Below are 22766 nucleotides of genomic sequence, written 5' to 3' on the forward strand. Positions count from 1 at the left end.
TTTTCGGATATTCCTCCATTGACGGCGCCTTATATGGTGAACTCGGGGCGTAACTTTATGTAAATGAACCAGGTCATACACCGGCACAGCCACCTAGAATGTACGCGCTTTATTATTACTGAGTGCGCACAGCTGTGCCTACCCTGGGAATAGGTGCACGTGATAAATGCCTTTAGGTGCTGGCGACTGTTGCGCATGGATCTGGACTCACAGAAGTGTGCTACTGAGCTATGTACTGTAAGTTGTTCCAAGTCCTCACACCCACGAAATGTAGACTGAGAAGTTATCAGACCTCACAGTTAACTGGCAGCCATATAGTGGGCCATGAGTTTCAGTTAGCAATAAGGATTTAGTTCTGTGCAGGAATTAGTGAAGGCAACAAATTCTCTTAATTCACTATATGATGATGTGAAATGTTCTTTGTAATGTCTTGACTGAAGTGCAGGTTTTGGCTTGATGATGTCATAAGGTGTAAGATTTACCAAATTCACCTAGTTTCATTTTGGTTTTCTACACAAACTCAGACTTTTAAGGAGCTGTGGCTGCAGCTTTACCATGAAAACGTGCTCATTTCATCTTTAGCACATATTAACACTAACCTGAAGTGAAGAGTGGACCATAGCTAGTGTGTTCTGTGTAAACGAGGCCAGATGGGGTCCAGCAGGGTTTAAATTAAACAGAATCAGGCTCAGGCTGACAGACAAAAAAAAAATTCCTGCTTTTGTTTCACTGAGCGATAGGCTAGCGTTGTATGAAGCATGGCCTCCTCTGTGTGAACATAGCAGAGGCAAACACAAGAAGCTTCAGTCTTGTTTGCAATCCACAGATATTTTCCCCAAGTTGAGGTATCACTGTGGCAGGTGGTGTAGAAACGCAGGCTCTGTCACTGTGGCAGATTTGGGTCTCTACACATTACCAACACCATCATATGGCTCTGAAGTCACATCTGCTGGAGGCCCTGTGTTTTCTGTAAAGTTTCAAATATTCAGCTGGGGGAGTTGTTTAGTGTACAGTGTATATGAGCATCTGCCATTGATTTCAGGCAAGACTTAATATTAAACTATCCTTTAAATATTTGTACCACAATTGGTCAGTTTTCTTCCACATTGCTAAACCTTTCTGATGCGGAAGAGTCGAGCCCATCAGATCTCATTCACAAAGCTGCTCTGGACTGGAGTAGAAGATGGTTGGGAGATTTTAACATTCATCATTTGGCTGTAAGCACTGTAAGTGGATACGTATGGTATATGGTGGTTGTCAAAAGCTTTCAAATTTACCGTGCACTGTGCCCTTCAGTCAAGGTCTCATTAGAGCTACAGATGATGGTACTGCTAGTTCCCAAAGTGGCAGTTAAATGGGAAGAAACACCACAACTAGAAGCTTTAAACAGGCACAGAGTGATTCTGGTTTCATGTTATTACCACCCCTGAAGCCCCAACTTTTCCTCAGCTAGGTGTTTTCATCTGAAGTCATTAAACAAGATCTTTTATTGATCAAATGAAATGTCAAAATGTTCAGTTAATTCTAGTTCTATGAAGCTATGTAGCATTGTTTAGCTCATTGTTTTGCTTTGTTTGGTTCAGTGTCTTTTACAGCAGCTTCCAGCATAAAAAGCTCAAAGCAGTGTCTGCTACCTGACCGGCACTAAACATCAGAGATGGAACTGGTAGGTGAAGCCAGTGGAGAGTTTAACAGCGTATGAGCCCGATATTGACTTTATTAATATTGTGTGTTTGGCATGTTGCCCCCATATCACCAAAAAGTTATTTTAAGTGGTGGTTATTAAACAAAAGAGGCTTTGAACTCTTTATACAGAGCAAACATTTGAACTGTACCAGCCAAGCTCACTTGGGATGCACAGTACAGATGTCCTCCTCTGATGGTCTATGGTAAATTGTTATGGTTTAGTCCCCTTCACCAGGAGGGTGAGGGAGAACTGGGGTTGGACTCAAGATGGCTGACCCAGGTGATAGTACATAAAGGGTGGTTTAATGGAATAAAAACAACATGACGACAAAACAGGGACCATAATACATACAAGGGAAGGGCAGTGATGACTAAGGAGACCAGGACGGTAAACACACAAACTAATGACAGGAACTAGGATAGCAGGAGGATGAGAACGGACAGATGAACAAAAAGAACTAACGTACACAATGCAATCCACAGCACAGGGACTGTCAGCGTGGAAGACAAAGCACGTATTTAAGGACGACGGGGCGTCTGCCAGAGGTATAAATAAGGAAGCCAACAAATCACCGGAATACGCCTCAGGTGTGCGCACCGACCCACGAGTCACTAATTACCCGATGCGACACAGCTGAGGCGTTGATCCCGCAAAGAGGGAGAGCAGGAGAGGGAAAAAGAAAGAGAGGCAGGTCGCCCCGAGCGGACCTGACATAAATGGACTGTATTTATAATCATTTTTCCACAGTGTGTTGCACTGGCCAACTTAACTTACTCATAGTCAATGGTAAGGCAAGTGGTTGTAAGGTGAAAACTTAATTTAAGCAGGTAATTCAGTGGATTAACATATTGATCATGTTACTGAACCATGCAGAGATGGTATTGGCCACAATCCTGAGATGGCATCATAGATTTCTGTCTCCATCCCAACAGCATGGAGGAGAATTACATTTTGTTTGCAATGCTCAAAGCATTAAATTTCAATTTACTGTTGACTGGATTTTCAGTTTCCATAAGGGAACGAATTAGTGTGACAAAGGACCTAAATGGTTCATAACACAGACAGGCTCACTGGAGACACGTCCACAAGGTGGTTACACCGTTAGATTGACATTATTAGACCATTGTGCCTATAATGACTTTTGGAGCTCTCTGTGGGTGTTTTCACACTTCGTTCCTTTCAGCCATCAAAACGAACTCGGATCCCTCTGAAACGAACCGAACCGAGACCCCCTAATGCATTGCGAACACGAAGCGCTCCAGGGTCGCTTCCAGTCATTTGCTTGAAAGGGCGGAAACGGCAGCAGAGATATTTAGCGCACGTCCATCACGGAGAAGCGCAGTTTTCTAACGACTAGTTCCTAGTTTGTCTCCTTGTCCTGGTATGTTTATCAAGGAGCCTTTAACCCGCGTTCCTATAATTTAGTTAATTCCGTGCTCGGGTTAGTGATTGGAAATGACCATTAGCTGATTTTGTCGTTCAGAGGCTCAGTTTCACCTCGGAGCGCTCAGAGCAGGGGCGGAGGGAATGATTTGGGGGTGGGGGGCAGTAAAAGTACTGTCAAAGGAAAAAAAAGTTTTTTTTTTTCCAGTGATCCCAAAACAATGCTGTTGTAATTTGCTGCTCACGAAAAATAAAAGTGAACAAAATAAAGTGGTGTTAATTCAGTTCTTTTTTTAACTTGAACAACCAACGGTAGTAAAGTTCCAGATTAATAGACGGTATCTGTAGTACTGTTAAGTCTTGATACCCATATGGATGCAAGGAAAAAACAACTGCACTTCTCTAGATGTGGAACAAAGAGCACCCCAAACTACAGCTGTATATAATGCAGAGACGCACTCAGGGTGTCCTTCAGTTTTCAGCTCGTATGAGAGTCAGGGGCTTCATTTTACATTATATTGATTATCTTTACCACAAGTGGGCAGCACCGTTGCCTCACAGCAAGAAGGTTCCAGGTTCGGGCCCCACCTGGGACCTTTCTGTGTGGAGTTTGCATGGTCTCCCCGTGCTTGCGTGGGTTCTCTCCGGGTACTCCGGCTTCCTCCCACAGTCCAAAGACATGCAGCTTAGGTTGATTGGCCTCTCTAAACTGCCCATAGGAGTGCGTGTGCATGTGTGTGATTGTCCGTCTATGTGTTGGCCCTGTGATGGATTGGCGACCTGTCCAGGGTGTACCCCGCGACCCCGCTCAGGGATTAAGCGGTAGAAAATGAATGAATGAATGAATCTTTACCACATGCAATAAAGAGATGAAGTAGAGAAACCTTTGATGTAAGTCATATGTGAAAGCAGTAAAGGTCTGAGAGCTCCAGGGTCACTATAGTATGAACAGGAAGAGGGCTGAGGCCCCATCAGAGCTGAAGTGGACCAGAAAGAGAAATGAGTCCTCTTTCAAATGTACTGGCAGTGTGAACTCTGTAAGAATTCAGTCCCTTTTTTTTTTTTTCTTGGTCCACTTTAAAGGGGTTTTCCCATTATAGAAGTGTTCTGCTGAGTAACGCTCATCACGGGTTCTGCATTTGTTTCCACTACACTCGGCGGTGGAATTCTGGGAGCTAATTTTCAGCACCCCTCAGGAGGTAGTACTAAAATCAAGTACCAGGACTACACACAGGGAGGGGGTGCAAGCATGCAGAGTAGTCGCCCGTGATTGGTTAAATGCCCATGTCTTCACACCTCACATATTAGCATTACAACCACCATGAGTAAACACACAAATGACAGTCTGTGTGAGAGAGCAGAAACCCCTCCCTCCTCTAAATGGAGACTGATGGAGAGAAAATGTAGTGGAACAATAAAGCAGGATGTTCCACGTCATCCCCAGAGGCTACGCTTGGTCATGGTTAAGGCAAGTATGGGGTATATCACTCGTTAGGTTCCGATTGTGGAAATGCAGTGTAAAAGGACTGAGTTCAGGTCATTTAAAAGGGACCAAGTGTGAAAACACCCTGTACAATACTGTACTTGATGTTAGCTGGTGATGGTTCCAGTGTGAGGAGGCTTTGTGCAGAATTGTGATTTGTTCCAGGTTTGGGAAGAAGCTGTTTAATTGGCACTCCCTAGCATTCCTTGTAAGAAGCTTGTGTTCCTGGTGTACTTACACTGGGTCAAAAAGATGTTCTTGATAAGTAACGGTGAGTCTGGAATGCATTTTGTTACTACTGTGCTGATATTACCAGGGCTGAGCTAATCAAACGACTCTGCTTTTAATTAACTGAGGCGTTTTGTATAGACTTTGTTTTGGCTGTGGAGCAAACAGAGCAATATGCACAGGGGTATGGTTGAACTGACAGTTGGATTCAGGCTGATTAACACTGTTTCAACCAATTTGAATCCACAAGGCCTCTGGAGGTTTTGTCATGAGGAACTATTAGCCTGTGAAAATGGGCGTGTAATGTGCGTTTGTGGCTGTGGAACGTTCTAAAAGCCCCAGAACATTAACCTGATTATCTTATTAGTTATCTCAGGGTTGGAGACTACAGGTGTTCAGCTGTATTTCCCAAAGCATATAGAATTCATGTATCAGTTTTGAGGCAGTGCACCATCTTGTAATTCACTGCAGTAGATTTGCACACATCCTCTTACCAACAAACAGTATCACAGACCGAGGGTGGCGGTATGAAAGAAGTTTGCATCAGGAACAGTCTAAACTTGGAATTTAGCTTCTCTGGGCTGCATGTAAACAAATCTACACAGGTGGTGTCCAGCCATGTTATTGTTCTTATAGCAAACTGTACTTGTACCACTGTGTTTATCAAGCACCAATGCAAAGAAAATAGAAGAAATTGACACTTACTGCACCCCAGTGAAAGTGTAAACAAACCACTATGTCCATGAAACAAATGTGAGAAAAATGGGCATGGTCCCATGTTTCAACAACTTGGAAGGGGAATCTAGTTTGCTGTGCTCTGCTAGGACGCCTCCTATTGCAATACAGTTCTGAAATGGAACTATACTCAGTCTGAAAGAAAAACAGTATTACTTCCTAATACTGTGTGCTGTTGAATTAACCACTCAGCTGTTTGACGTACAGCTCCACACCATGTGTTGTTAAGATCTGGGAGGTGTGCACGTCATTACCCATCACAGCCATGGTTCGCTGTTTGAGTTTTTGAAAAATCCTTTTTGTTCAATTTACTCTGGTGGCCACCATCAAAGCCTTTGTGATCATCAGGCAGTTATCGTTGCTCTTTGTTTTCAAACTGAAAAAGAGGAATAGCGCTGAAGCCATGACGAGTGTGTTACAGTAAAATGTGTATCATTGTTCAGGGAGCCAGAGCGGAGAACGTAGACAGGACTGGGAGAAATGACATAACAGTAATGTGATGGGGTGGAACCAGTTTGACTTTATTTACTTACAATAGTTTAAGCAGTGTGCGTTCTATTACCAGACTTGAATGAAATGTGTCTGAGTGGCTTTGGCAGCTGCGCATCAGCTGCATACTGTAACTGTAATTTGTCTTAGGCTGCTGCCCAGCCATGATCATGGAACCTGCAGGATGTCGGCAGCTCAGCTCTGAGCAGGAGAGAAGAGGGAGGGGCAGGGTAGAAAAATAGGCCCATAAAGGGTGCTTTGAGTCCAGCAGAGAGGTGGAGAAGAGAGGGGGATTCAGTCACACAGTCCCCTGGCTTGTTGGACGCTGCTGGCTGCATTGCAGAGAGAGAGAGGGAACTAGCTGCGGTGTCCGGGGAGGGGAGGGGGCGAGGCGAGGGGGGTTAAAGGAGACGGAGACGGGAGCTGTGGAGAAGCTCAGCGCTGTCGGTCTGCCAGGTGGGACACTGTGACAGAGGAAGAGGAGGATTTAGGGTCTGCTGCAAACGGGGGGGATGCAGAGAGGAGCTGACACTGCAGCAGGACTGGAAGTGGGGGAGGTGAGACCTGGGGATGATTCATTGCTGAAGGCAAAGAAGAAAACGAATCAGAAGAGAGGGCGAAATCAAGCTCCTCACTTTGACCCCCCAGTTTTGACCTTCACATCACTTTGGCCCCAGGCTTATGGTGGAAAACAAGAGCTGAGATGGAGAGCACCAGATGTGGAGAGCAAACTAATTGCTGCCCCCAACCTCTTATTTACAAATTTAAGACTGCAGTAGCATCAGCTGCTGGCTGAATACCTCTGAGCACATCACAGCTGGGGGCTACATGCCTTGGGATGTGGAGGAGGAGCAGGAGGTGGGGAGGCTGTGAGCAAGTAGGAATAAAGATGTAGTGTGAGCAAGTGGAAGGAGGGGGACGGAACAAGGAGTGTGCTGTGCTGAGGAGAGGGCTGGGCATCCTGGCTCAGTAGACGGGGATCTGGGGGGAGTCTGAGGGGGAGACAAAGACAGAGGGTCCACTGGGTCGGGAAGGTAAGGATTTTGAACATTTGTCATGCACTGAGCGAATGTCTTTATGATGTGAATAGCTCCTGTTAGTACAGACAGATGAGACCTCGTCTTTTTGCTGGTCCTCACTTCTGCAAACTGCATGTTTAACGAATTAAGATCTGATGAGACTAAATCAGTAGTAGATTTGAAATTGAGGTTTGGCAGGCAGATGTAAAGGTTAGGTGAAAAGAGTGAATGAAAGTGTTCACAAGTGAAAACAGACTTGTTCAAGAGGGACTGAAGCAGAAAGGAAAGTTTGAGAACAAGTGGAAAAGTAACTGTAGCTAGAAAATCCAGGACAAAGAGCAGGGTGTTCAGGCCGTTTGGGGAGTGTTTGCAGTGTGAATATTTTTTTTCTGCCTGACATCATAGGTGTTGGTCAACTCATGGCTAATAAATAAATTGTGACAGGAAGTTCCTCAGTAGCTACAGAATAGATGTCTATATTCCCTGTTCGAGTGCTTGTGTAGCCTCCTGGCATGTGTGTACTACATGCACTGCTTCTGTTCAGGCAGACAGTAACAGTTAGGAAACAGTTGACAGGAACACCTCAGTGTGGCGGTTTGAAGGCATCTGGCATTGCCAGAGAAAACACTTGTCTATTTGATTTTCCATTTGCTGCCATAGTAGACCTGCCAAGTCTGTGACCTAAGCCTGTTGGTATCCGACAGGCTACTTGAATATGCTGAGACCTTGGGTGGATGGGTGATAATGTCCAAGTGATGGGCATTATGAGAAAATAAACTACTATAAGCATGACTAAAGCAAGGAGGAAGAAAAAAAATTCTTTCATATTAAAAACCTGTATTCATAAGTGATCAAATGCTCTCTTTCTCATCGGCTTTGCGGCTACAGATTTACTCTGTCTGGCATGACCAGTGGCTTTTGCTGTCTGTCAGATAATGTCAGCGGACTTTAGATGGCAGTGTAACTGATTTTATTCCACTTTTTTCCAGTTGTGCTTCTATTGTTTAACATGTCAAATGCATGCAAAGTTACCACAGGAAGTAAACTACTTTTTTCCCTTTGGAATGAAGAAGTACTGAGTTTAAAGTCTTGATGAGCTTCCTCAGGGATATAATCTCATCCTCCAGCACTTGCTGAATCCCCGTTGGCCACTGAAACCAGCACACATTTGAATCTGGGTGGTTTCATAGCAAACAGTAGTCTGGCCAAAACCCAAGGATGGACTGTACACGTGCACTATCGCTCCATCTCCCAGCAGGGGAGACTCAGAAGACAGTGTGCAAGGAGTTGGTCACATGGCTGGGCTTAAAGATGTTTGTGTTGACATGGTCGTGTTAAGTACACTGGATTTTCTAACCATCGTTTTCATGGTGTTGGACAGAACACTGGGTCTCATTCACCACCTGTTCTTAAAAACTAATTGGTAAAACCCACTGACAGAGATACTGGCATTCACCGATGTTTTCTTATCTGGGATTTGTTCTTAAGAATAGAATTTATGTACACTTGGCACATTTGAGCACTGACGTGTGTGAAATAACTGGTTATTTAGTTTTCTTCAGTTCCGCAGTTAGATAATATAAGACTTTAATTACAATAAGTCTTTTATTATTTCTTTCCCATTGTTTTACCAAGGATTATGGTCTTTTTAAAATGAATAAACACTGCACTAAAAATTACAGCAAGCAATATTTTGTCTTTAAGGTTTTAAATTTTAACATTGGCAGTGCTATTTATAGCTTAGAATTAGGAAATGCATTACTTAAAAAACACGTTTAAAGTGTAAATCTTTATTTCGAGTTTCTGTTAATGAAGTGTCTCTCGGGTGATGTGGCCAGTGTTGAGGCTGTCTGTGGAAGCGTTTGGTTGTCCAGCACCACATCTGAGATCAGACTTGGGGCAGTTTAGAGAACTGGGTGTGCACAGCTGATGGCACACCAGACAGAGCCGCATATGGCCCCGATGTGCTGGGCCAGCCCGTCCTCCTCCTCTGCTCAGTACCTCTCTTCCGTGTTTTTGTTGCCTCAGCTGTGCGCCCTCACTGGTCAAGTCAGAGCATCCCATGTCTTTTATTTTATTTTCTGTCCACTACTGATGCTACTAAATATGGCAGCTCATTCGCTGTTCTCCACTTCATCACTACTCAGGTTTTTCTTCGGTTTGCAGTTTGTTGCTCCAGTGTCTTTACACTTTTGTTGTAGCATTCCTGGCTTTCCCAACTTCTTTTAAATTTCTGTGCAAGTTCATGCACATGGCCCCCACAGTCACGTGCCCTCTTATGGCCACTGGCGGAGCATTAATCTATGTTAATTAGGGACAACTGGCACATGCTTTTAATTTACAAATATATCAATAGTTCTGCGGTTTAATAAGGTGTTTCTGAATCAGGACCTTTCTTAAGAACAACCTACAAAGAAACTGAGGACGTCCTGACTCATGAACATACACTTCCTGTTTTTGTTTGTTGTTGTTCCCCCCAGATTACCCAACTCCCCTGCCAGTGCCCTCCCCCGGTTCATTGCGTGTGTGCATGCATACTCTCCTGTGCTCTTCACCAGATCGGTGAACGTTCCCTCCTGAACAAGACCCTGCTCCCTTGTACCTGAACAACAAGCTCCTTCCTCTTGGTCTCTCATTGAGTGTCAGTGCTTCAGCTGACCTGCAAGGCAACTCACCTTCACTCCTGCAACCCAGCCAGCTCCTTCCTTGTCTCTCCGTGCTTTACCTCTCCTGCACCCAGTAGCCTGTCCTTTTGTCAAACTCTGTGTACATTGGCCCCACCACCAGTAGCCAGTCCTGACAAAAGAAGACACTTAGGAAGATGTGGGTGAATGTGACCCATTATTCTTTTGAACACACTAAAGGAACTCATCCATTAATCTGTAACCTAACACTAGCATTACCTACAAGTGACAATGGTTTACTAGCTCAGTTGTATTCACCTGGTCATGTGACCCAGCACCTTGCATGTCTCCATATTCCTTTGAGAGCCACCTATCTGAGCTGAAGGCCGGCTGTTGGTGTTGCACCTGAATGATTTCACCTCCTTGCATCAAATGGAGCAAACTCCTCCGGCCTGGGTCACAGGCCATCATTCAGTAACACCTCTTCGCCACAATTCCCAGCCTATTCGGTCAGATGGCCTGGATATAGAAACTTCTCAGGTGCTACCGCCCCTGGTATACAACTGAACTATTATTACTTGTTTAGTTGTTGTGATTTTTTAATTTTTTTTACCTGGACATATTGATTAGCTCTGGAATGACTTTTTGTTTCTTGATTTAATGTGCTTTGAAATTTTGGAGTAATCTGCATCCTGGGTCATTAGTAAATGATGGTCCTGGGCAGCTTTTCTCTTATGTTCATCTAATCATAGGCTTGGACCACATGAACACAGGCTTGGTGAATGAAATCACTCTGGGCATGTGGCTCATTTAATGCCACAGGTTTAGGTTCTGTGCAGATCACAAGACTGTCAGATTCCCCCCTTTTTTTAAAAAAAGTAACTTTTATTAGAACTTTCATAATTTTCATTGTGTGTCATTCCTGTTCTAAGTTTCTGGGGTTCTGTTCAAGTAGAAACCTGCCTCTAAACATTGCTGTCACTCCTACATTATCTACCATCATTAAATTCATTTTGCTCTTCAGAGCAAAAGGAATCCATATCCTTTAATGCTGCTCATTTTGATTCAGCCAGTAAAAAGCTGGTAAGTACATTTCACACAAATGGAGTAGGAACACTTTCATTTTTCACTTTGGTCATCTGATATAGCACCATGTTGCCACTGTGCAGCAGCTGGAATAGGATGGCAGATGTTCCCTGACTAATCCCAGGTCCCAACCTGCAGCAATCCCTTCTGGTGATGGTGGCCTTCTAAACAGATGATGTTACTGTCCACTTGTTGTTTGGCCTGTGGCCCAGAGACACTAGACCACACTACCTTAGAACTACTGCCATAATCCATCACCACGCATTTTGAGCAGGAACTTTCTTCAGTGGTAAAAATGGCGTACACATGTATTCCAGAACAATATGCAGTGTAATATATAACCTTGTTGCATTTTTTCTACTGAAGAAATCTAGCTAAAATTGTAATCTGGATTAAAAAAAAAAATCCTTAAGATTGCACTGAACTCTTGGACATTTAGGGGCTTAAATGTTACTTTATGGGTCTGTTTTTTCAGTCTTTTGATTGACACTTGTTTAGAAGGAGAACAAATGCAATTAGAGGTACCACAAAAGATTTTCCTGTACCACTATCAGAGTAATCAGGTGAGATCCAGTACCAAGAAAGAGAAATCCAACACGGAGGAGAGAACAAGCTTTGACAGATATTAGAGCAACTCTCAGGGGAAAGTTCTGCTTAGAGATTATCCTAGAGCCTTTAAATGGCATGTGATGACACAGGAAAATGATACTTGAGAGAATGTTTTGTATTACAAAACCTCTATTTACAAGATTCTCTTCTCTGTCAGGATCTATCTATGCAAGTGTGATTCAGTGCCAGGATGTGAATCTGTACATCCACTCAGAGAGCCAGATCAATCTGTCCCAGTGTGTCTAACAGAGCTAAACATAATCTAAATATCTCTCTCCTGCGAGGGCTTAGACAGGTGCAGACAGGAAGTGACTCCATGAATGAAAGGACAGAATTGTTCCTCTGTTTCAACTGGTCAAAGCCTGGCTGGCTTTTAATTAGAGCTGTTAACCGAGAGAGAGAAGGGAGAGTTAGAGGGGATGATGGGAGAAGGAGTAGGGGAGAGGAGGGCTTGGCATGAGATGCAGGAGAGCCGTTCCATTGGTGTGCAGCTTGAAGTTCTTTCACTTAGTGATTGGTGGATCAGATTTGGACATGCAAACTCTTCCTGATGTTCTGTGCAGGATGTGACTTCATATTTACAGCAGACACTGTAGTAGAAGCTGTAGTATCCATAAGAATAGCAGTAATAGTTGCCGTAATAGAAGTAACAAATGCAGTAATACTAGTATTGTAATTGGCAGTAGTTTAGTGCTAATTGTAGCAGAAGGTGAGGAGTATCTGTAAACCAGTGCTACACTGGGCAGTTTCTCCTTTTGCTTCTGGCACCATCTCTCCATGATGTCAGTAGCTGTAGTGATGGTGTCTAATGAAAGATTTTACATAAGAGAAAAAAAAAACAGGAAATGGCACTTGGGTCAACTACTGAGGAGGAAAACGCTCTCAGTCCAGAGGCCCTGTTCACTCACCCGATGTGTACAACAGAGCAGTGTTGGTACTGGCCCAAACGTGCTCTGTGTGTGTGTGTGTGTGTGTGTGTGTGTGTGTGAGAGAGAGAGAGAGAGAGCTTACTTACTTGCATACATATGCATTTAAGAAGCAAATGCTGTGCAGCAGTCACTGGCAGTGCTATAAATGTCTGGTAGAGAAAGGCAGGTTGAAGACAATTTACCAACCTGAAATAACTTTTTCCTCCCCTGCCCACCTTGTCTTCTACCCCCTCTCGACACCTTCGCTCTCTATAACATGAACTCTTTGCCCTCCATTTCCCCTCCTTCACTCCATTCCTACCTCATCTTCCCTCCACAAATTCCTCAACCTCTCCCTGAACTGGACTTTTCTTACTCTGATTCTCACGGTGACATCACTACCCTCCCATCCTTCTCCACCTCCAGATGCCCTCTCGCTGCAGGACTGCCCTGAACATCGTGGTGACCACCCTTTTTGCTGCGGTGGTCCTCTTGACCGTCCTGCTGGCATATGTCACAGGTTAACATGTGAATTTCAATTAGACATGCAGAGAAAATGCTGTATAATCATTTTTTGGTTTTACTCATTCCCATGATGTTTTTGTTACAAAGGCTACCAGTTCTTCCACACTGAGCAGCACCACCTCTCCTTTGGCCTCTACGGTGCCTGCCTCTTCCTCCACCTTTTCCTCCAGAGCCTCTTTGCCTTCTGGGAGCATCAGCGTATGAGGAACCCCACCCGACCTCAGCACCTCTGTTGCTCTGTGGCCCTCTGTATCGCCGCCTACCAGGAGGACCCAGACTACCTGAGGAAGTGTCTGCACAGCATCCGACGAATCTCCTTCCCTAGTCTGAAGGTCGTGCTCGTGGTGGATGGAAACCGCCAGGAAGACCACTACATGATGGACATTTTCCAGGAGGTGATGGGTGGGGCAGACCAAGTTGGCAGTATGGTGTGGAAGGGAAACTACCACAGTGAAGGGAGCGGACAAGGAGGCGTTGGAGGCAGAGGGAGGAGTACAGTGCACATGAAGGAGGCGGCACGAGCTGCTCAGCTGATCAGAGGCTACCGCTACTCCTGTATCATGCAGGAGTGGGGAGGGAAAAGAGAAGTGATGTACACAGCTTTTAAAGCACTGGGGAACAGTGTGGATTATGTGCAGGTATGAGCCACAGACACACAGAATGGTATGCGTATGTGTGTGTGTTGTATAGTAAAGGACTAGGACCATGTGAAAAATATTGATCTTGCATTTTACCATACTGATGTATGGTATGGTATCCCTTTGTTCTGCAGTACTTTGCTTGTCATGTTGTAAAAAGTTGAAAGAACACCCACTTTCAAACCTCATCCTCCTACAGATCACTGGCCTGCATTGCATTTTATAGCCCATCATGTTTTCATATCATGTGCTGAAAAAGCACCTCTTCTGTTTAGTCACTGCAGTGACTTCAGAGAATTTTTTTTTTTTTTTTAAATCTGTGGAATTTTTTTTATAATTTTACAGACATGGGCAGTATGCCCCATCTTTGAACACCAATAAAACTGTGAACATAGGGGTGGCTGAGTGTATGTAGCCGTAGTCATCAGGGGGAGGCCCATTTACACAAGCTGATTTGATGTCTCTGTGCTGGGGCATACAGATGTCCACATTCTTTTGAATAAAATGTATTTAAAACAAGAAACCCAACAGTTTGCATACTGTTACAGCTAACAATGTACTTCTAAAAGTAAAACTTCAAGTACTACAAAATAACTCATCTGGTTAAATACATGCATAAAGTGTACTATAAGGTACCACGTGGTAAATAAGCATCTATAGGCTTATGTGTTGAATCTCCACACTAGACAGTCATAGCCTTACTGCACAATTTAAACGACTCTAACTTTCCACCGTCAGAGTGAGAGTCAAAACGAACACGAGCAGGAACTGCTCTTCTTCTCCTTGCCCCACCTGTCCTGTCTGTGAAACATGTGGTCAGTATAGCCAGAAACTCGGCAGTGGTGTAGCTCAGCAGTAATAACCAGCTCTAGAACTAATGTGCATGAAATATAGAGTCCATGGTTTTCGGCACCATTGCAGCGACACGGGTCCTTTTTCGTACCTAAAGCAGTAACACAAGCATTGTTTTTTTTTGTTTTTTGTTTTTTTCCCCATAATATTGATGTAGTACAATGTTCACACCACTGTCGTATCACGTTCGGTGTTACATACTTGACACACACTACTGTTGTACCTGGTACTTTTTACCATACTGACTCTGAGAGATGAGACAGTCCAAGTAACTACAAAACAGTGCTGATTTATTCCATGAACACAGGTAAAAATTAACATTACACGCTCAGGTATCTTGCACCTCCAACCTGCACGCAGGCAGATGTAAGATGAAAGACCCTGAACCCACCAGGCCTATACATTATATCCCCTCGGTTGGGCTAGCCCCATACTACACAGAAACGTCAACCAAGACGTCTCTGGTGCCAGCTTTGCAGCTGGCCATAGCAGTAGTCAAAACATGAAGCAAATCAATGTGTGTGTGTTTGTTGATTAAGTGGTGTGTAGCTAAAAACATTCTAACACGACCTCTAGTAACATGTCGTGACTTAAACATAAGAACATATTATGGCTAAGGCTACAGTTATACACGTCATAATAATAATATTAAACACCCTGTCTGCTGACAGTCATCAACTTCTCTCTCTAGTTATCCTTGACCAGATGTACCCTGTAGAAATTCATAAGCATGACTAAGCATTTAACAGTCTAACTAGCCATCCTATCTCCACTAAACATTTCTAATACATAAAGTATCTATCCAACATCTATCTGACTAAAAATACCTAACACTACCGTGAGTTATATGTGGCCATTTGGGTGCTTCTCATGCTCTCTGTCTCTGACATGCCAAACTTGTATTGACCCTAGGTTTGTCTTGTTCTTTGTCACACACCGTCTGTTCTACAGAACAAGGCTCTTGGGGATGAACAGGTCTACTCCTATCCTGTGTTGTACCTGCACAGAAAGCCTTCATGGTCCATCTTTGAAATGACCTGTAATGGTTTGAAAAAAAGCATCTGATCTGTGGGGGTGTGGAAGAATTGTGGTCCAGATCTTGACAACACTGGCTACAAAGGGAAAGGAGTAAAATGGCAAAATAGCAAAGAGGGGGTGTAGTATAGCAGGGAGGAAAATACTGGTAGACAATTTATTTATCCAAATTTGTGTTGAATCCAAGTTGATGCTGCTTTAAAATGATCACAGGAAATAAAGAAACTATACTTGAAATTCATCTAGCATAAAACCCACTAAATGCTTAGTGGCACTAAAGTCAACTGAAAACTAACATTGGACCACTTGTACTGCAAATAAGAGTTTACTTATTTACATTCCAAACTCTTTAACCTATTTTGAACAACCATAGCCAGCTGCTCCACGTCCTTTGTGTCTTTGCTGTTCAGTTACAACCAGCTGGGATATCAGTCAGCAGCCTCTCATTTGTCTCTTCGATTTTAGTACGAGTGTTCTGAAGCACTTGCAGCCTCCATTTGATTAGTGGCTGTATATTTTTGAGTCCCTCTGCATTATTGTAACCTGTTTATTGTCCCTTTTTTAGGTGTGTGACTCAGACACAGTTCTAGACCCAGCATGTACCATAGAAATGCTAAAGATCCTTGAGGATGATCCAATGGTGGGAGGAGTTGGTGGCGATGTACAGGTATTAAAATATTTGGCTTGAAAGTCAACATACAAATTCTTAGGCCACTGAGAGAGATGACTGGAAGCTGACAACACTGTGTTGTAAAAGTACAATTAACCAATAAGATTTTTCTTTCACTTTTTTTCTAACTTACCACCTCTACATGTTGCTGTCCTGCAGATCCTCAACAAGTACGACTCGTGGATCTCCTTCCTCAGCAGCGTGCGGTACTGGATGGCCTTCAACATCGAGCGGGCCTGCCAGTCCTACTTTGGATGTGTCCAATGTATCAGTGGCCCCTTGGGAATGTACAGGAACTCCTTACTCCAGTGCTTCCTGGAGCCCTGGTACCACCAGACATTTCTAGGTTCCAAATGCAGCTTCGGTGATGACCGGCACCTCACCAACCGGGTGCTCAGCTTTGGTTACAAGACAAAATTCACAGCACGATCACAGTGCCAGACTGAAACACCAGCCCAGTATTTGCGCTGGCTTAACCAGCAGACGCGATGGAGCAAGTCCTACTTCCGTGAGTGGCTCTACAATGCCCTGTGGTTTCACAAGCACAGCCTCTGGATGACCTATGAGTCTGTGGTCACTGGCTTCTTCCCCTTCCTTTTGGTTGCCACGGTCATCCATCTCTTCTACCATGGGAAGCTGTGGAGCATACTGCTGTTCTTACTGATGGTCCAGCTGGTTGGGATGGTGAAGGCCACCTATGCCTGTTTCCTGCGTGGGAGCCTGGTCATGATCTTCATGTCACTCTACTCTCTGCTCTATATGACCAGCTTGCTTCCTGCCAAAATATTTGCTTTGCTCACCATCAATAAGGCTGGATGGGGCACTTCAGGCCGTAAAAAGATTGTGGTCAACCTCATTGGTGCGCTACCTGTTACAGTGTGGGCAATGGTGCTGCTTGGAGGTGTGGCATATACAATTTACTGTGAAACACAGGAAACATTCAGTGAGACTGAGAAAGCCCTGTTGATATCAGGGACAATGATCTACGCCTGCTACTGGCTTATTCTGTTGGTGCTCTACCTGGCACTTGTAGCCAAACGGTGTAACAAGAAGGAAGATCAGTATCGCCTGCCATATATGGAGGCATAAACTTGTCACCATAGGTACTAGCAGAACAGTCATGCCGATTTTCACTGCATTATGGTTCTAGCAAGGTCCCTGCTGACCCTGTGCGCTGCTGGAGTGATGAGCTGTGAACCAGGAACACATGTTCTACAGAGGTGTGAACCTGAAATCCAAGCGGCAGGAATTGAATCCAATTTGGGGAGACGGAGAGATGAGGGGATCCATACAGCTTTCCCATTTATATCAAGTTCAGTGGTGCTTCTATTGGAAAACCAAACTAAATGGAACTGATCCAGGTTAAAGTGTTCATACACATGCACTATTGACTTCTTCAGAAGAACACTAGGTAGTAGCTGTAATACTGTGACAAAAGGATGCTTTATGATGCCTTTGAATAAAACAGCAAAAGGGGCTAAATGTGAGTAAGAAATAAAGGTCTTACTGGTGTGTCAGTTTTTCATCTTCATTTAAAAAAAAAAAAGGAAATAAAATATAATACAACTGAGCTTTTCTAATAAACACCAATAAGTAAAATTGCAGTGCAGCTCTCAATATATTTCAGGTAGGGACCAGCAGATCCATTCTGACATTATGGGGTATGTGAAACAAAGTAAGTTTTAAAGTGGTGTAAATGCCTACAAACACTTGACATGTATCGTTGCTGTCAGTTTGTCCATATGTTGTCATTTTTATTCATTTCATAAATCGGTGCTATTGGTCACCTTGTACATCCGTCTGTGGGTTTTACAAACATTTAACCAGTAAGAAAGGCTTGTGACAAAATTTTGTGAATCCACTAGCTCTTGAAACTGTCAGCAACACGAGTTTTGTTTAGGTAAAATGTTAATATAATGACACACAGGTAAGTGACCATATATAAAGACACCATACCAACTTTGACATGTTGAATTATTTTAGATACATAGGGTTTCTTCGTTTCCTGAAAAGTAGTGGTTTTGAAGATGCAAGGTTTCTGGCCGACAGCGATGATGTATGTCTTGCATTAAATGGAGACGGAAAAATACAGACTCAGTATATCAAGAAACCAACCAAAACAGTTCATTAATCAGTGTATTTAAATATCGTTAAAATAATTTCAAAAGTCTTTTTGGGTACCCTTCCTAGAGGAAACATTTTTGACAATATTTAAAACATGTTATCTATTTGGTATCTTCTCTATTTGGTATCTTCATGGAATTGTGTATAACAAAGGTGATTCAGATTAATATGATCTGTGCTTTCATCTGACAGGATTAATAGGGGCATCTGATTTGTTTGTGATTTAATAAATTAATAAGCCTAAGTGCAATAGAGTGTGGGAGTTATTTTTTTTTTTAAACACCTTTGCTATTTGTTGTTCTCCTCCAACACACCTCTTGCACATTCAGATGTGTAAGTTTGTTCCCCCCTCCCCAAGAGACATATGCTGCCATCAAGGTAAAGTCTTTTCCTGGAAGTCTGTGGATATTTCAGGAGGATGGTGCCAGGCCTCATTCTGCATGTGCTATAACAGCGGGGGCTTTGTAGACACCGTGTGTGTGTGTGTGCGCGCGCGTGTGCACGTGCAGTTTACTGGCCTGTCTGCAGTCCAGCTCTGTCTCCTACTGAGAATGTATGACACTTCATGAACAGGAGCATCAGACAACGGTGACCACGGACTGTTCAGCAGATGAACAGCGGTAAACAGGCCTGTTGCAATGTTTTTGTGTTGTAGGCATCAAATTCCACTTTTGTTTATATTACACAATGCAATAAAGTTGGTCAGGTATAACACTAAAAACCTTTTCTTTGTAATTCTGTCATTTAAATAAGGTTTCAAGCAAATAAAACTATTTTTTTACTGCATTTTGCAAAATGTTGAAAACTAAGGGTGGGATTTTCATGGAATGGTGTAAATATCAGATTATATTTATGGTCCTTGAGAACACATTCAAATAATATTTGAGCCTTTGGTGCCATCCTCAGCACATTTTCAGTTTAGCATTATCAAACTGACCAGAAACACCAGAGACAGATTCGCTCTACTGTAGCCAAAGCATTGATGCAAAGCTGGTTATTTTGGCAAAGTTTCAGAAATCTGCTTAAACTTTACAATTTAATGGCACGATGTGTTCTTTATGCTATCAAACACTTTCATATGAGAATGCGTAATGAACATTGCGCTTCTAGGAGCTAGTAGGTGAGCTTTGGACTCTTAAGGCCCTTTCACACCGGACGCGAATTTAACGCGCGTCAATATTTTTCGAACCAATAACTTGTCAATGATACATTGCACACCGCTGACGTAATTTTGCGACGTGAAAAGTGACATTAATTTTTTTCGCCTCCGGGTTGATTTTTCCAACTCGTCGCGGCAACGGCAGCACCTCTGACCAATCACAATGCAGCTTGTTGACACGTCAAGATCTTCACTTGCTTGTGAACTAAACTGATTTCATTACAAATAAACAATTTTTTTTTTTTTTTTTTTTTTTTTTTTTTTTTTTTTTTTTTTATCTCAGACACACGGCCAGGCGATGTTCTGGGTCGATCGGATTCCTGTAATTATTTTTTTGTTTCATCATGTGGGGGGTCAACAGCACCAACAACTCTTCAAACTGTCCGACAGACATCCTGAAATAGGTCCTAAAGCGACCATGATACAACTTCAGTTCCTGTACCAACCGATGAAACTCGCCATGTTCTCTCCTTCTTTTCAATATAGGATGGACCCAAAACCTTCTTTGTTTTCTTTTTTTCATGTAGCAGGATAAGCAGTACATCGTCGTCGCTTGATGTGGAGTCCATCTTTGTAGCGCGACATTTTAAGAAAATATCGCTTATTTGCGTCACGTTTGGTGTGAAAAGGCCTTTAGTCTTACAGTTGAAATCAGATGTTTAAATACATTTAAGTTGAAGTAAACAAAACTGATTTTTTTATAACCACTCCAGATGTCATGCAAACAAACTCTCATTTTGGCAAGTCGCTTAGGATGTACTTTATGCAGGACAAAAATAATGTTTCCAACAGTTTACAGATAGATTATTTCACTTCTAATTCACTCTATCAGAATTCCAGTGGGTCAGAAGTTTATATACACTCAGCTGACTGTGCCTTTAAACATCTTGGAAAATTCCAGGAAATGATGCTATGACTTCAGAAGCTTCTGAGGCAATAGGAGGTACACACGTGGATGTATTTTAAGGCCTACCTTCAAACTCAGTACCTCACTGTTTGGCATCATGGGTAAATCAAAAGAAATCAGCCAAGACCTCAGAAAAAATTGTGGACCTCCACAAGCCTGGTTCGTCCTTGGGAACAGTTTCTAAACGCCTGAAGGTTCCACGTTCATCTGTACAAACAATACTACGCAAGTATAAACACCATGGGATAATGCAGCCATCATAGGACTACATCTCAGGAAGGAGATGTATTTTGTCTCTTAGACATGAACATACTTTGGTCCAAACAGTACAAGTCAGTCCCAACACAACAGCAATGGACCTGGCGAAAACACTGGATGAAACGGGTACCAAAGTATCTATATCCACAGTAAAACAAGTCCTATATCAACATAACCTGAGACTCTGCTCAGCAAGGAGGAAGCTACTGCTCCAAGATCCCCATAAAAAAGGCAGACTACGGTTTGCAGTGGCACATGGGGACAAAGATCAGACTTTATGGAGAAATGTCCTCTGCTTTGTTGAAACAAAAATTGAACTATTTGTCTCTAAAATCCATTGTTTTGTTTGGAGGAAAAAGGGGGAGGCTTACAAGCCAAAGAACACCATCCCAACCATGAAGCATGGGGGTGGCAGCATCATGTTGTTGGGGGCCTTTGCTACGGGAGGGACTGGAGATGACTGTAAGTCTATGTAGGGACCTGGTAAGTGACAAAAACAAGGATATGTGTGTGTGTGTGTGTGTGTGTGTTTCTCAGGTGGCAGCTTGATCTTGATCAATGAACACTGAACAGTGGGTGGTCTGGGTTGCAGGCCCCCTGTGTGTGTGATGCTAATAAGTATGCTAAACTGGCCAGGTGGTCATCTCCGGTTGTGGGCCCCCTGGCTCTGCAGGACACCCCATGACAAAGCAGAACTTGAAATATGCTAAGTGGGTCGAGGAGTGAGTGCAAACCCGGCCAACGGGTCTTTGTTAGAATGTAAAAAGGCTGTCTGGTTACTTGGAGATGCAGACTTCCTATCTCTACAGAAATTACAACATACAGTCTCACTGTTACACTCACCACAATACAGCAGTCTTCAAAACAGTTTTAATATGTATAAGCAAGGAAAATAAAGGTATAAAAAATAACTAAAAGCAGAAAAAGAACTGAAAAGTAACTAAAGGCAACTAGAGTTATGAAAAGGAACTAAAGGTATGTGAAGTAACTAAAGCTTGCAAAGTAACTAGAGCCTATAAGAATCAAATCTTACAGCAGCAAATGCAGCAATATAATGAAAAAACAGACTATAATAAGAGAATGTATGCTGCATGAGAGCAGCATGTGCAGGCATCAACAGTCAATGTGCAATTATGCATGTGCAAACTCTTAGAAATTACCCGATTCTTTTGTTGCAAGCATGAGAAGTGAAGACAGGAGAGAACTGTTTAAAATCAGCAGAAAGTTTACTGGAAGTTTGAGCACAGGTAGGTCTTACAGCACTGGGATCAGAGAGATAGAGCTCCCACAGGAATTCCATTCTCTGAACCCCAAATTAAGTTTTTACAACACATTTATCTTCTTGGGCTGCTCCACTCTGGCCAGGGGTGCAACCTTCAATAGTTTGTGATCCTTTTGGCCATTTGGTGTGAACCACAGCTCACACTTCCTTGTTGAAATGTGGTAAAATCTAGGTGTGTGTGTGCGTGTGTGTTTCTCAGGTGGCAGCTTGATCTTAATCAAGAGCACTGAACAATGAGTGGCCTGAGCTGCAGGCCCCTGTGTGTGTGATGCTAATAAGTATGCTAAACTGGTCAGGTGGTCATCTCAGGTTGTGGGCCCCCAGGCTCTGCAGGACACTCCAAGACAAAGCAGAGCTTGGGATATGCTAAGTGGGTTGAGGTGTGAGTGCAAAGCAGGCCAACATGACTTTGTTAAAATGTAAATAGGCTGTCTGGTCCCCAGTAGATGCAGCCAGAAGTTGCAGAAAGTAAGCAGATTCTGCTTCATTGCAATTGTAAGATATACAGTATAAGCAAGAAAGATAAATGTATTAAAAATAACCAAAGCTCAGTAGTTCTGGACAATCATCAATACAGCTGCAATATGTATAAATAAGGAAAATAAAGTTATGACAGGTAACTAAAGGGAACTAAAGGTATGAGAAGTAACTGAAAGCTAATTTTCTGGTTCTCTTAACCAGGAACTCAGAGAGACGAGGCGGTCCAAGTGGATACAAAAAACCGTGCTGGTTTATTCAAAGGATCACAGGCAAAATTAACATTACACGTCCAGATATCTTCCACCTCCAATACTGCGCGCAGGCAGATGAAGAATGTAAGGCCCCGAACCCAACAGGCCTGTACATTATATCTGGTTTGGGCTAACCCCATTCTACACAGGCACGTCAAACCGTGACGTCACCTGATATGCCAGCTTTACAGCTGACCGTAGCAGTAGTCAAAACATGGAGAAAATCAATGTGTGTGAGTGTTGATTATGTGGTGTGTATCTAAGAACATACAGGACATTCAGGGACATGTCCGGACATTAAGCCTAGGACGATATTATGATTAAGATTACGGCT

The 22766-nt window shown here is 43.1% G+C and overlaps 1 protein-coding gene across 2 annotated transcripts; it reads left to right on the top strand.

The window, feature by feature from the left end:
- Nucleotides 1–74: 74 nt before the first annotated feature.
- On the top strand, nucleotides 75–17517 carry has3 (hyaluronan synthase 3). 2 transcript variants are annotated; one of them, XM_020624578.1, is made up of 6 exons: nucleotides 75–237; nucleotides 1584–1666; nucleotides 12678–12771; nucleotides 12864–13414; nucleotides 15867–15968; nucleotides 16131–17517. In XM_020624578.1, exons 2-6 carry the CDS (start codon nucleotides 1658–1660, stop codon nucleotides 17058–17060), a joined length of 1686 nt encoding a protein of 561 aa, XP_020480234.1. In that variant the 5' UTR covers nucleotides 75–237; nucleotides 1584–1657; the 3' UTR covers nucleotides 17061–17517. The 2 variants fall into 2 exon arrangements, with proteins under 2 accessions (XP_020480234.1, XP_020480233.1); XM_020624577.1 differs by lacking the exon at nucleotides 1584–1666 and having other exon boundaries at nucleotides 76–237.
- The last annotated feature ends 5249 nt before the right edge of the window (nucleotides 17518–22766 follow it).

The sequence above is a fragment of the Monopterus albus genome, unplaced genomic scaffold (genome assembly GCF_001952655.1).
Source record: "Monopterus albus unplaced genomic scaffold, M_albus_1.0 scaffold332.1, whole genome shotgun sequence".
In the NCBI taxonomy this organism is placed as follows: Eukaryota; Metazoa; Chordata; class Actinopteri; order Synbranchiformes; family Synbranchidae; genus Monopterus; species Monopterus albus.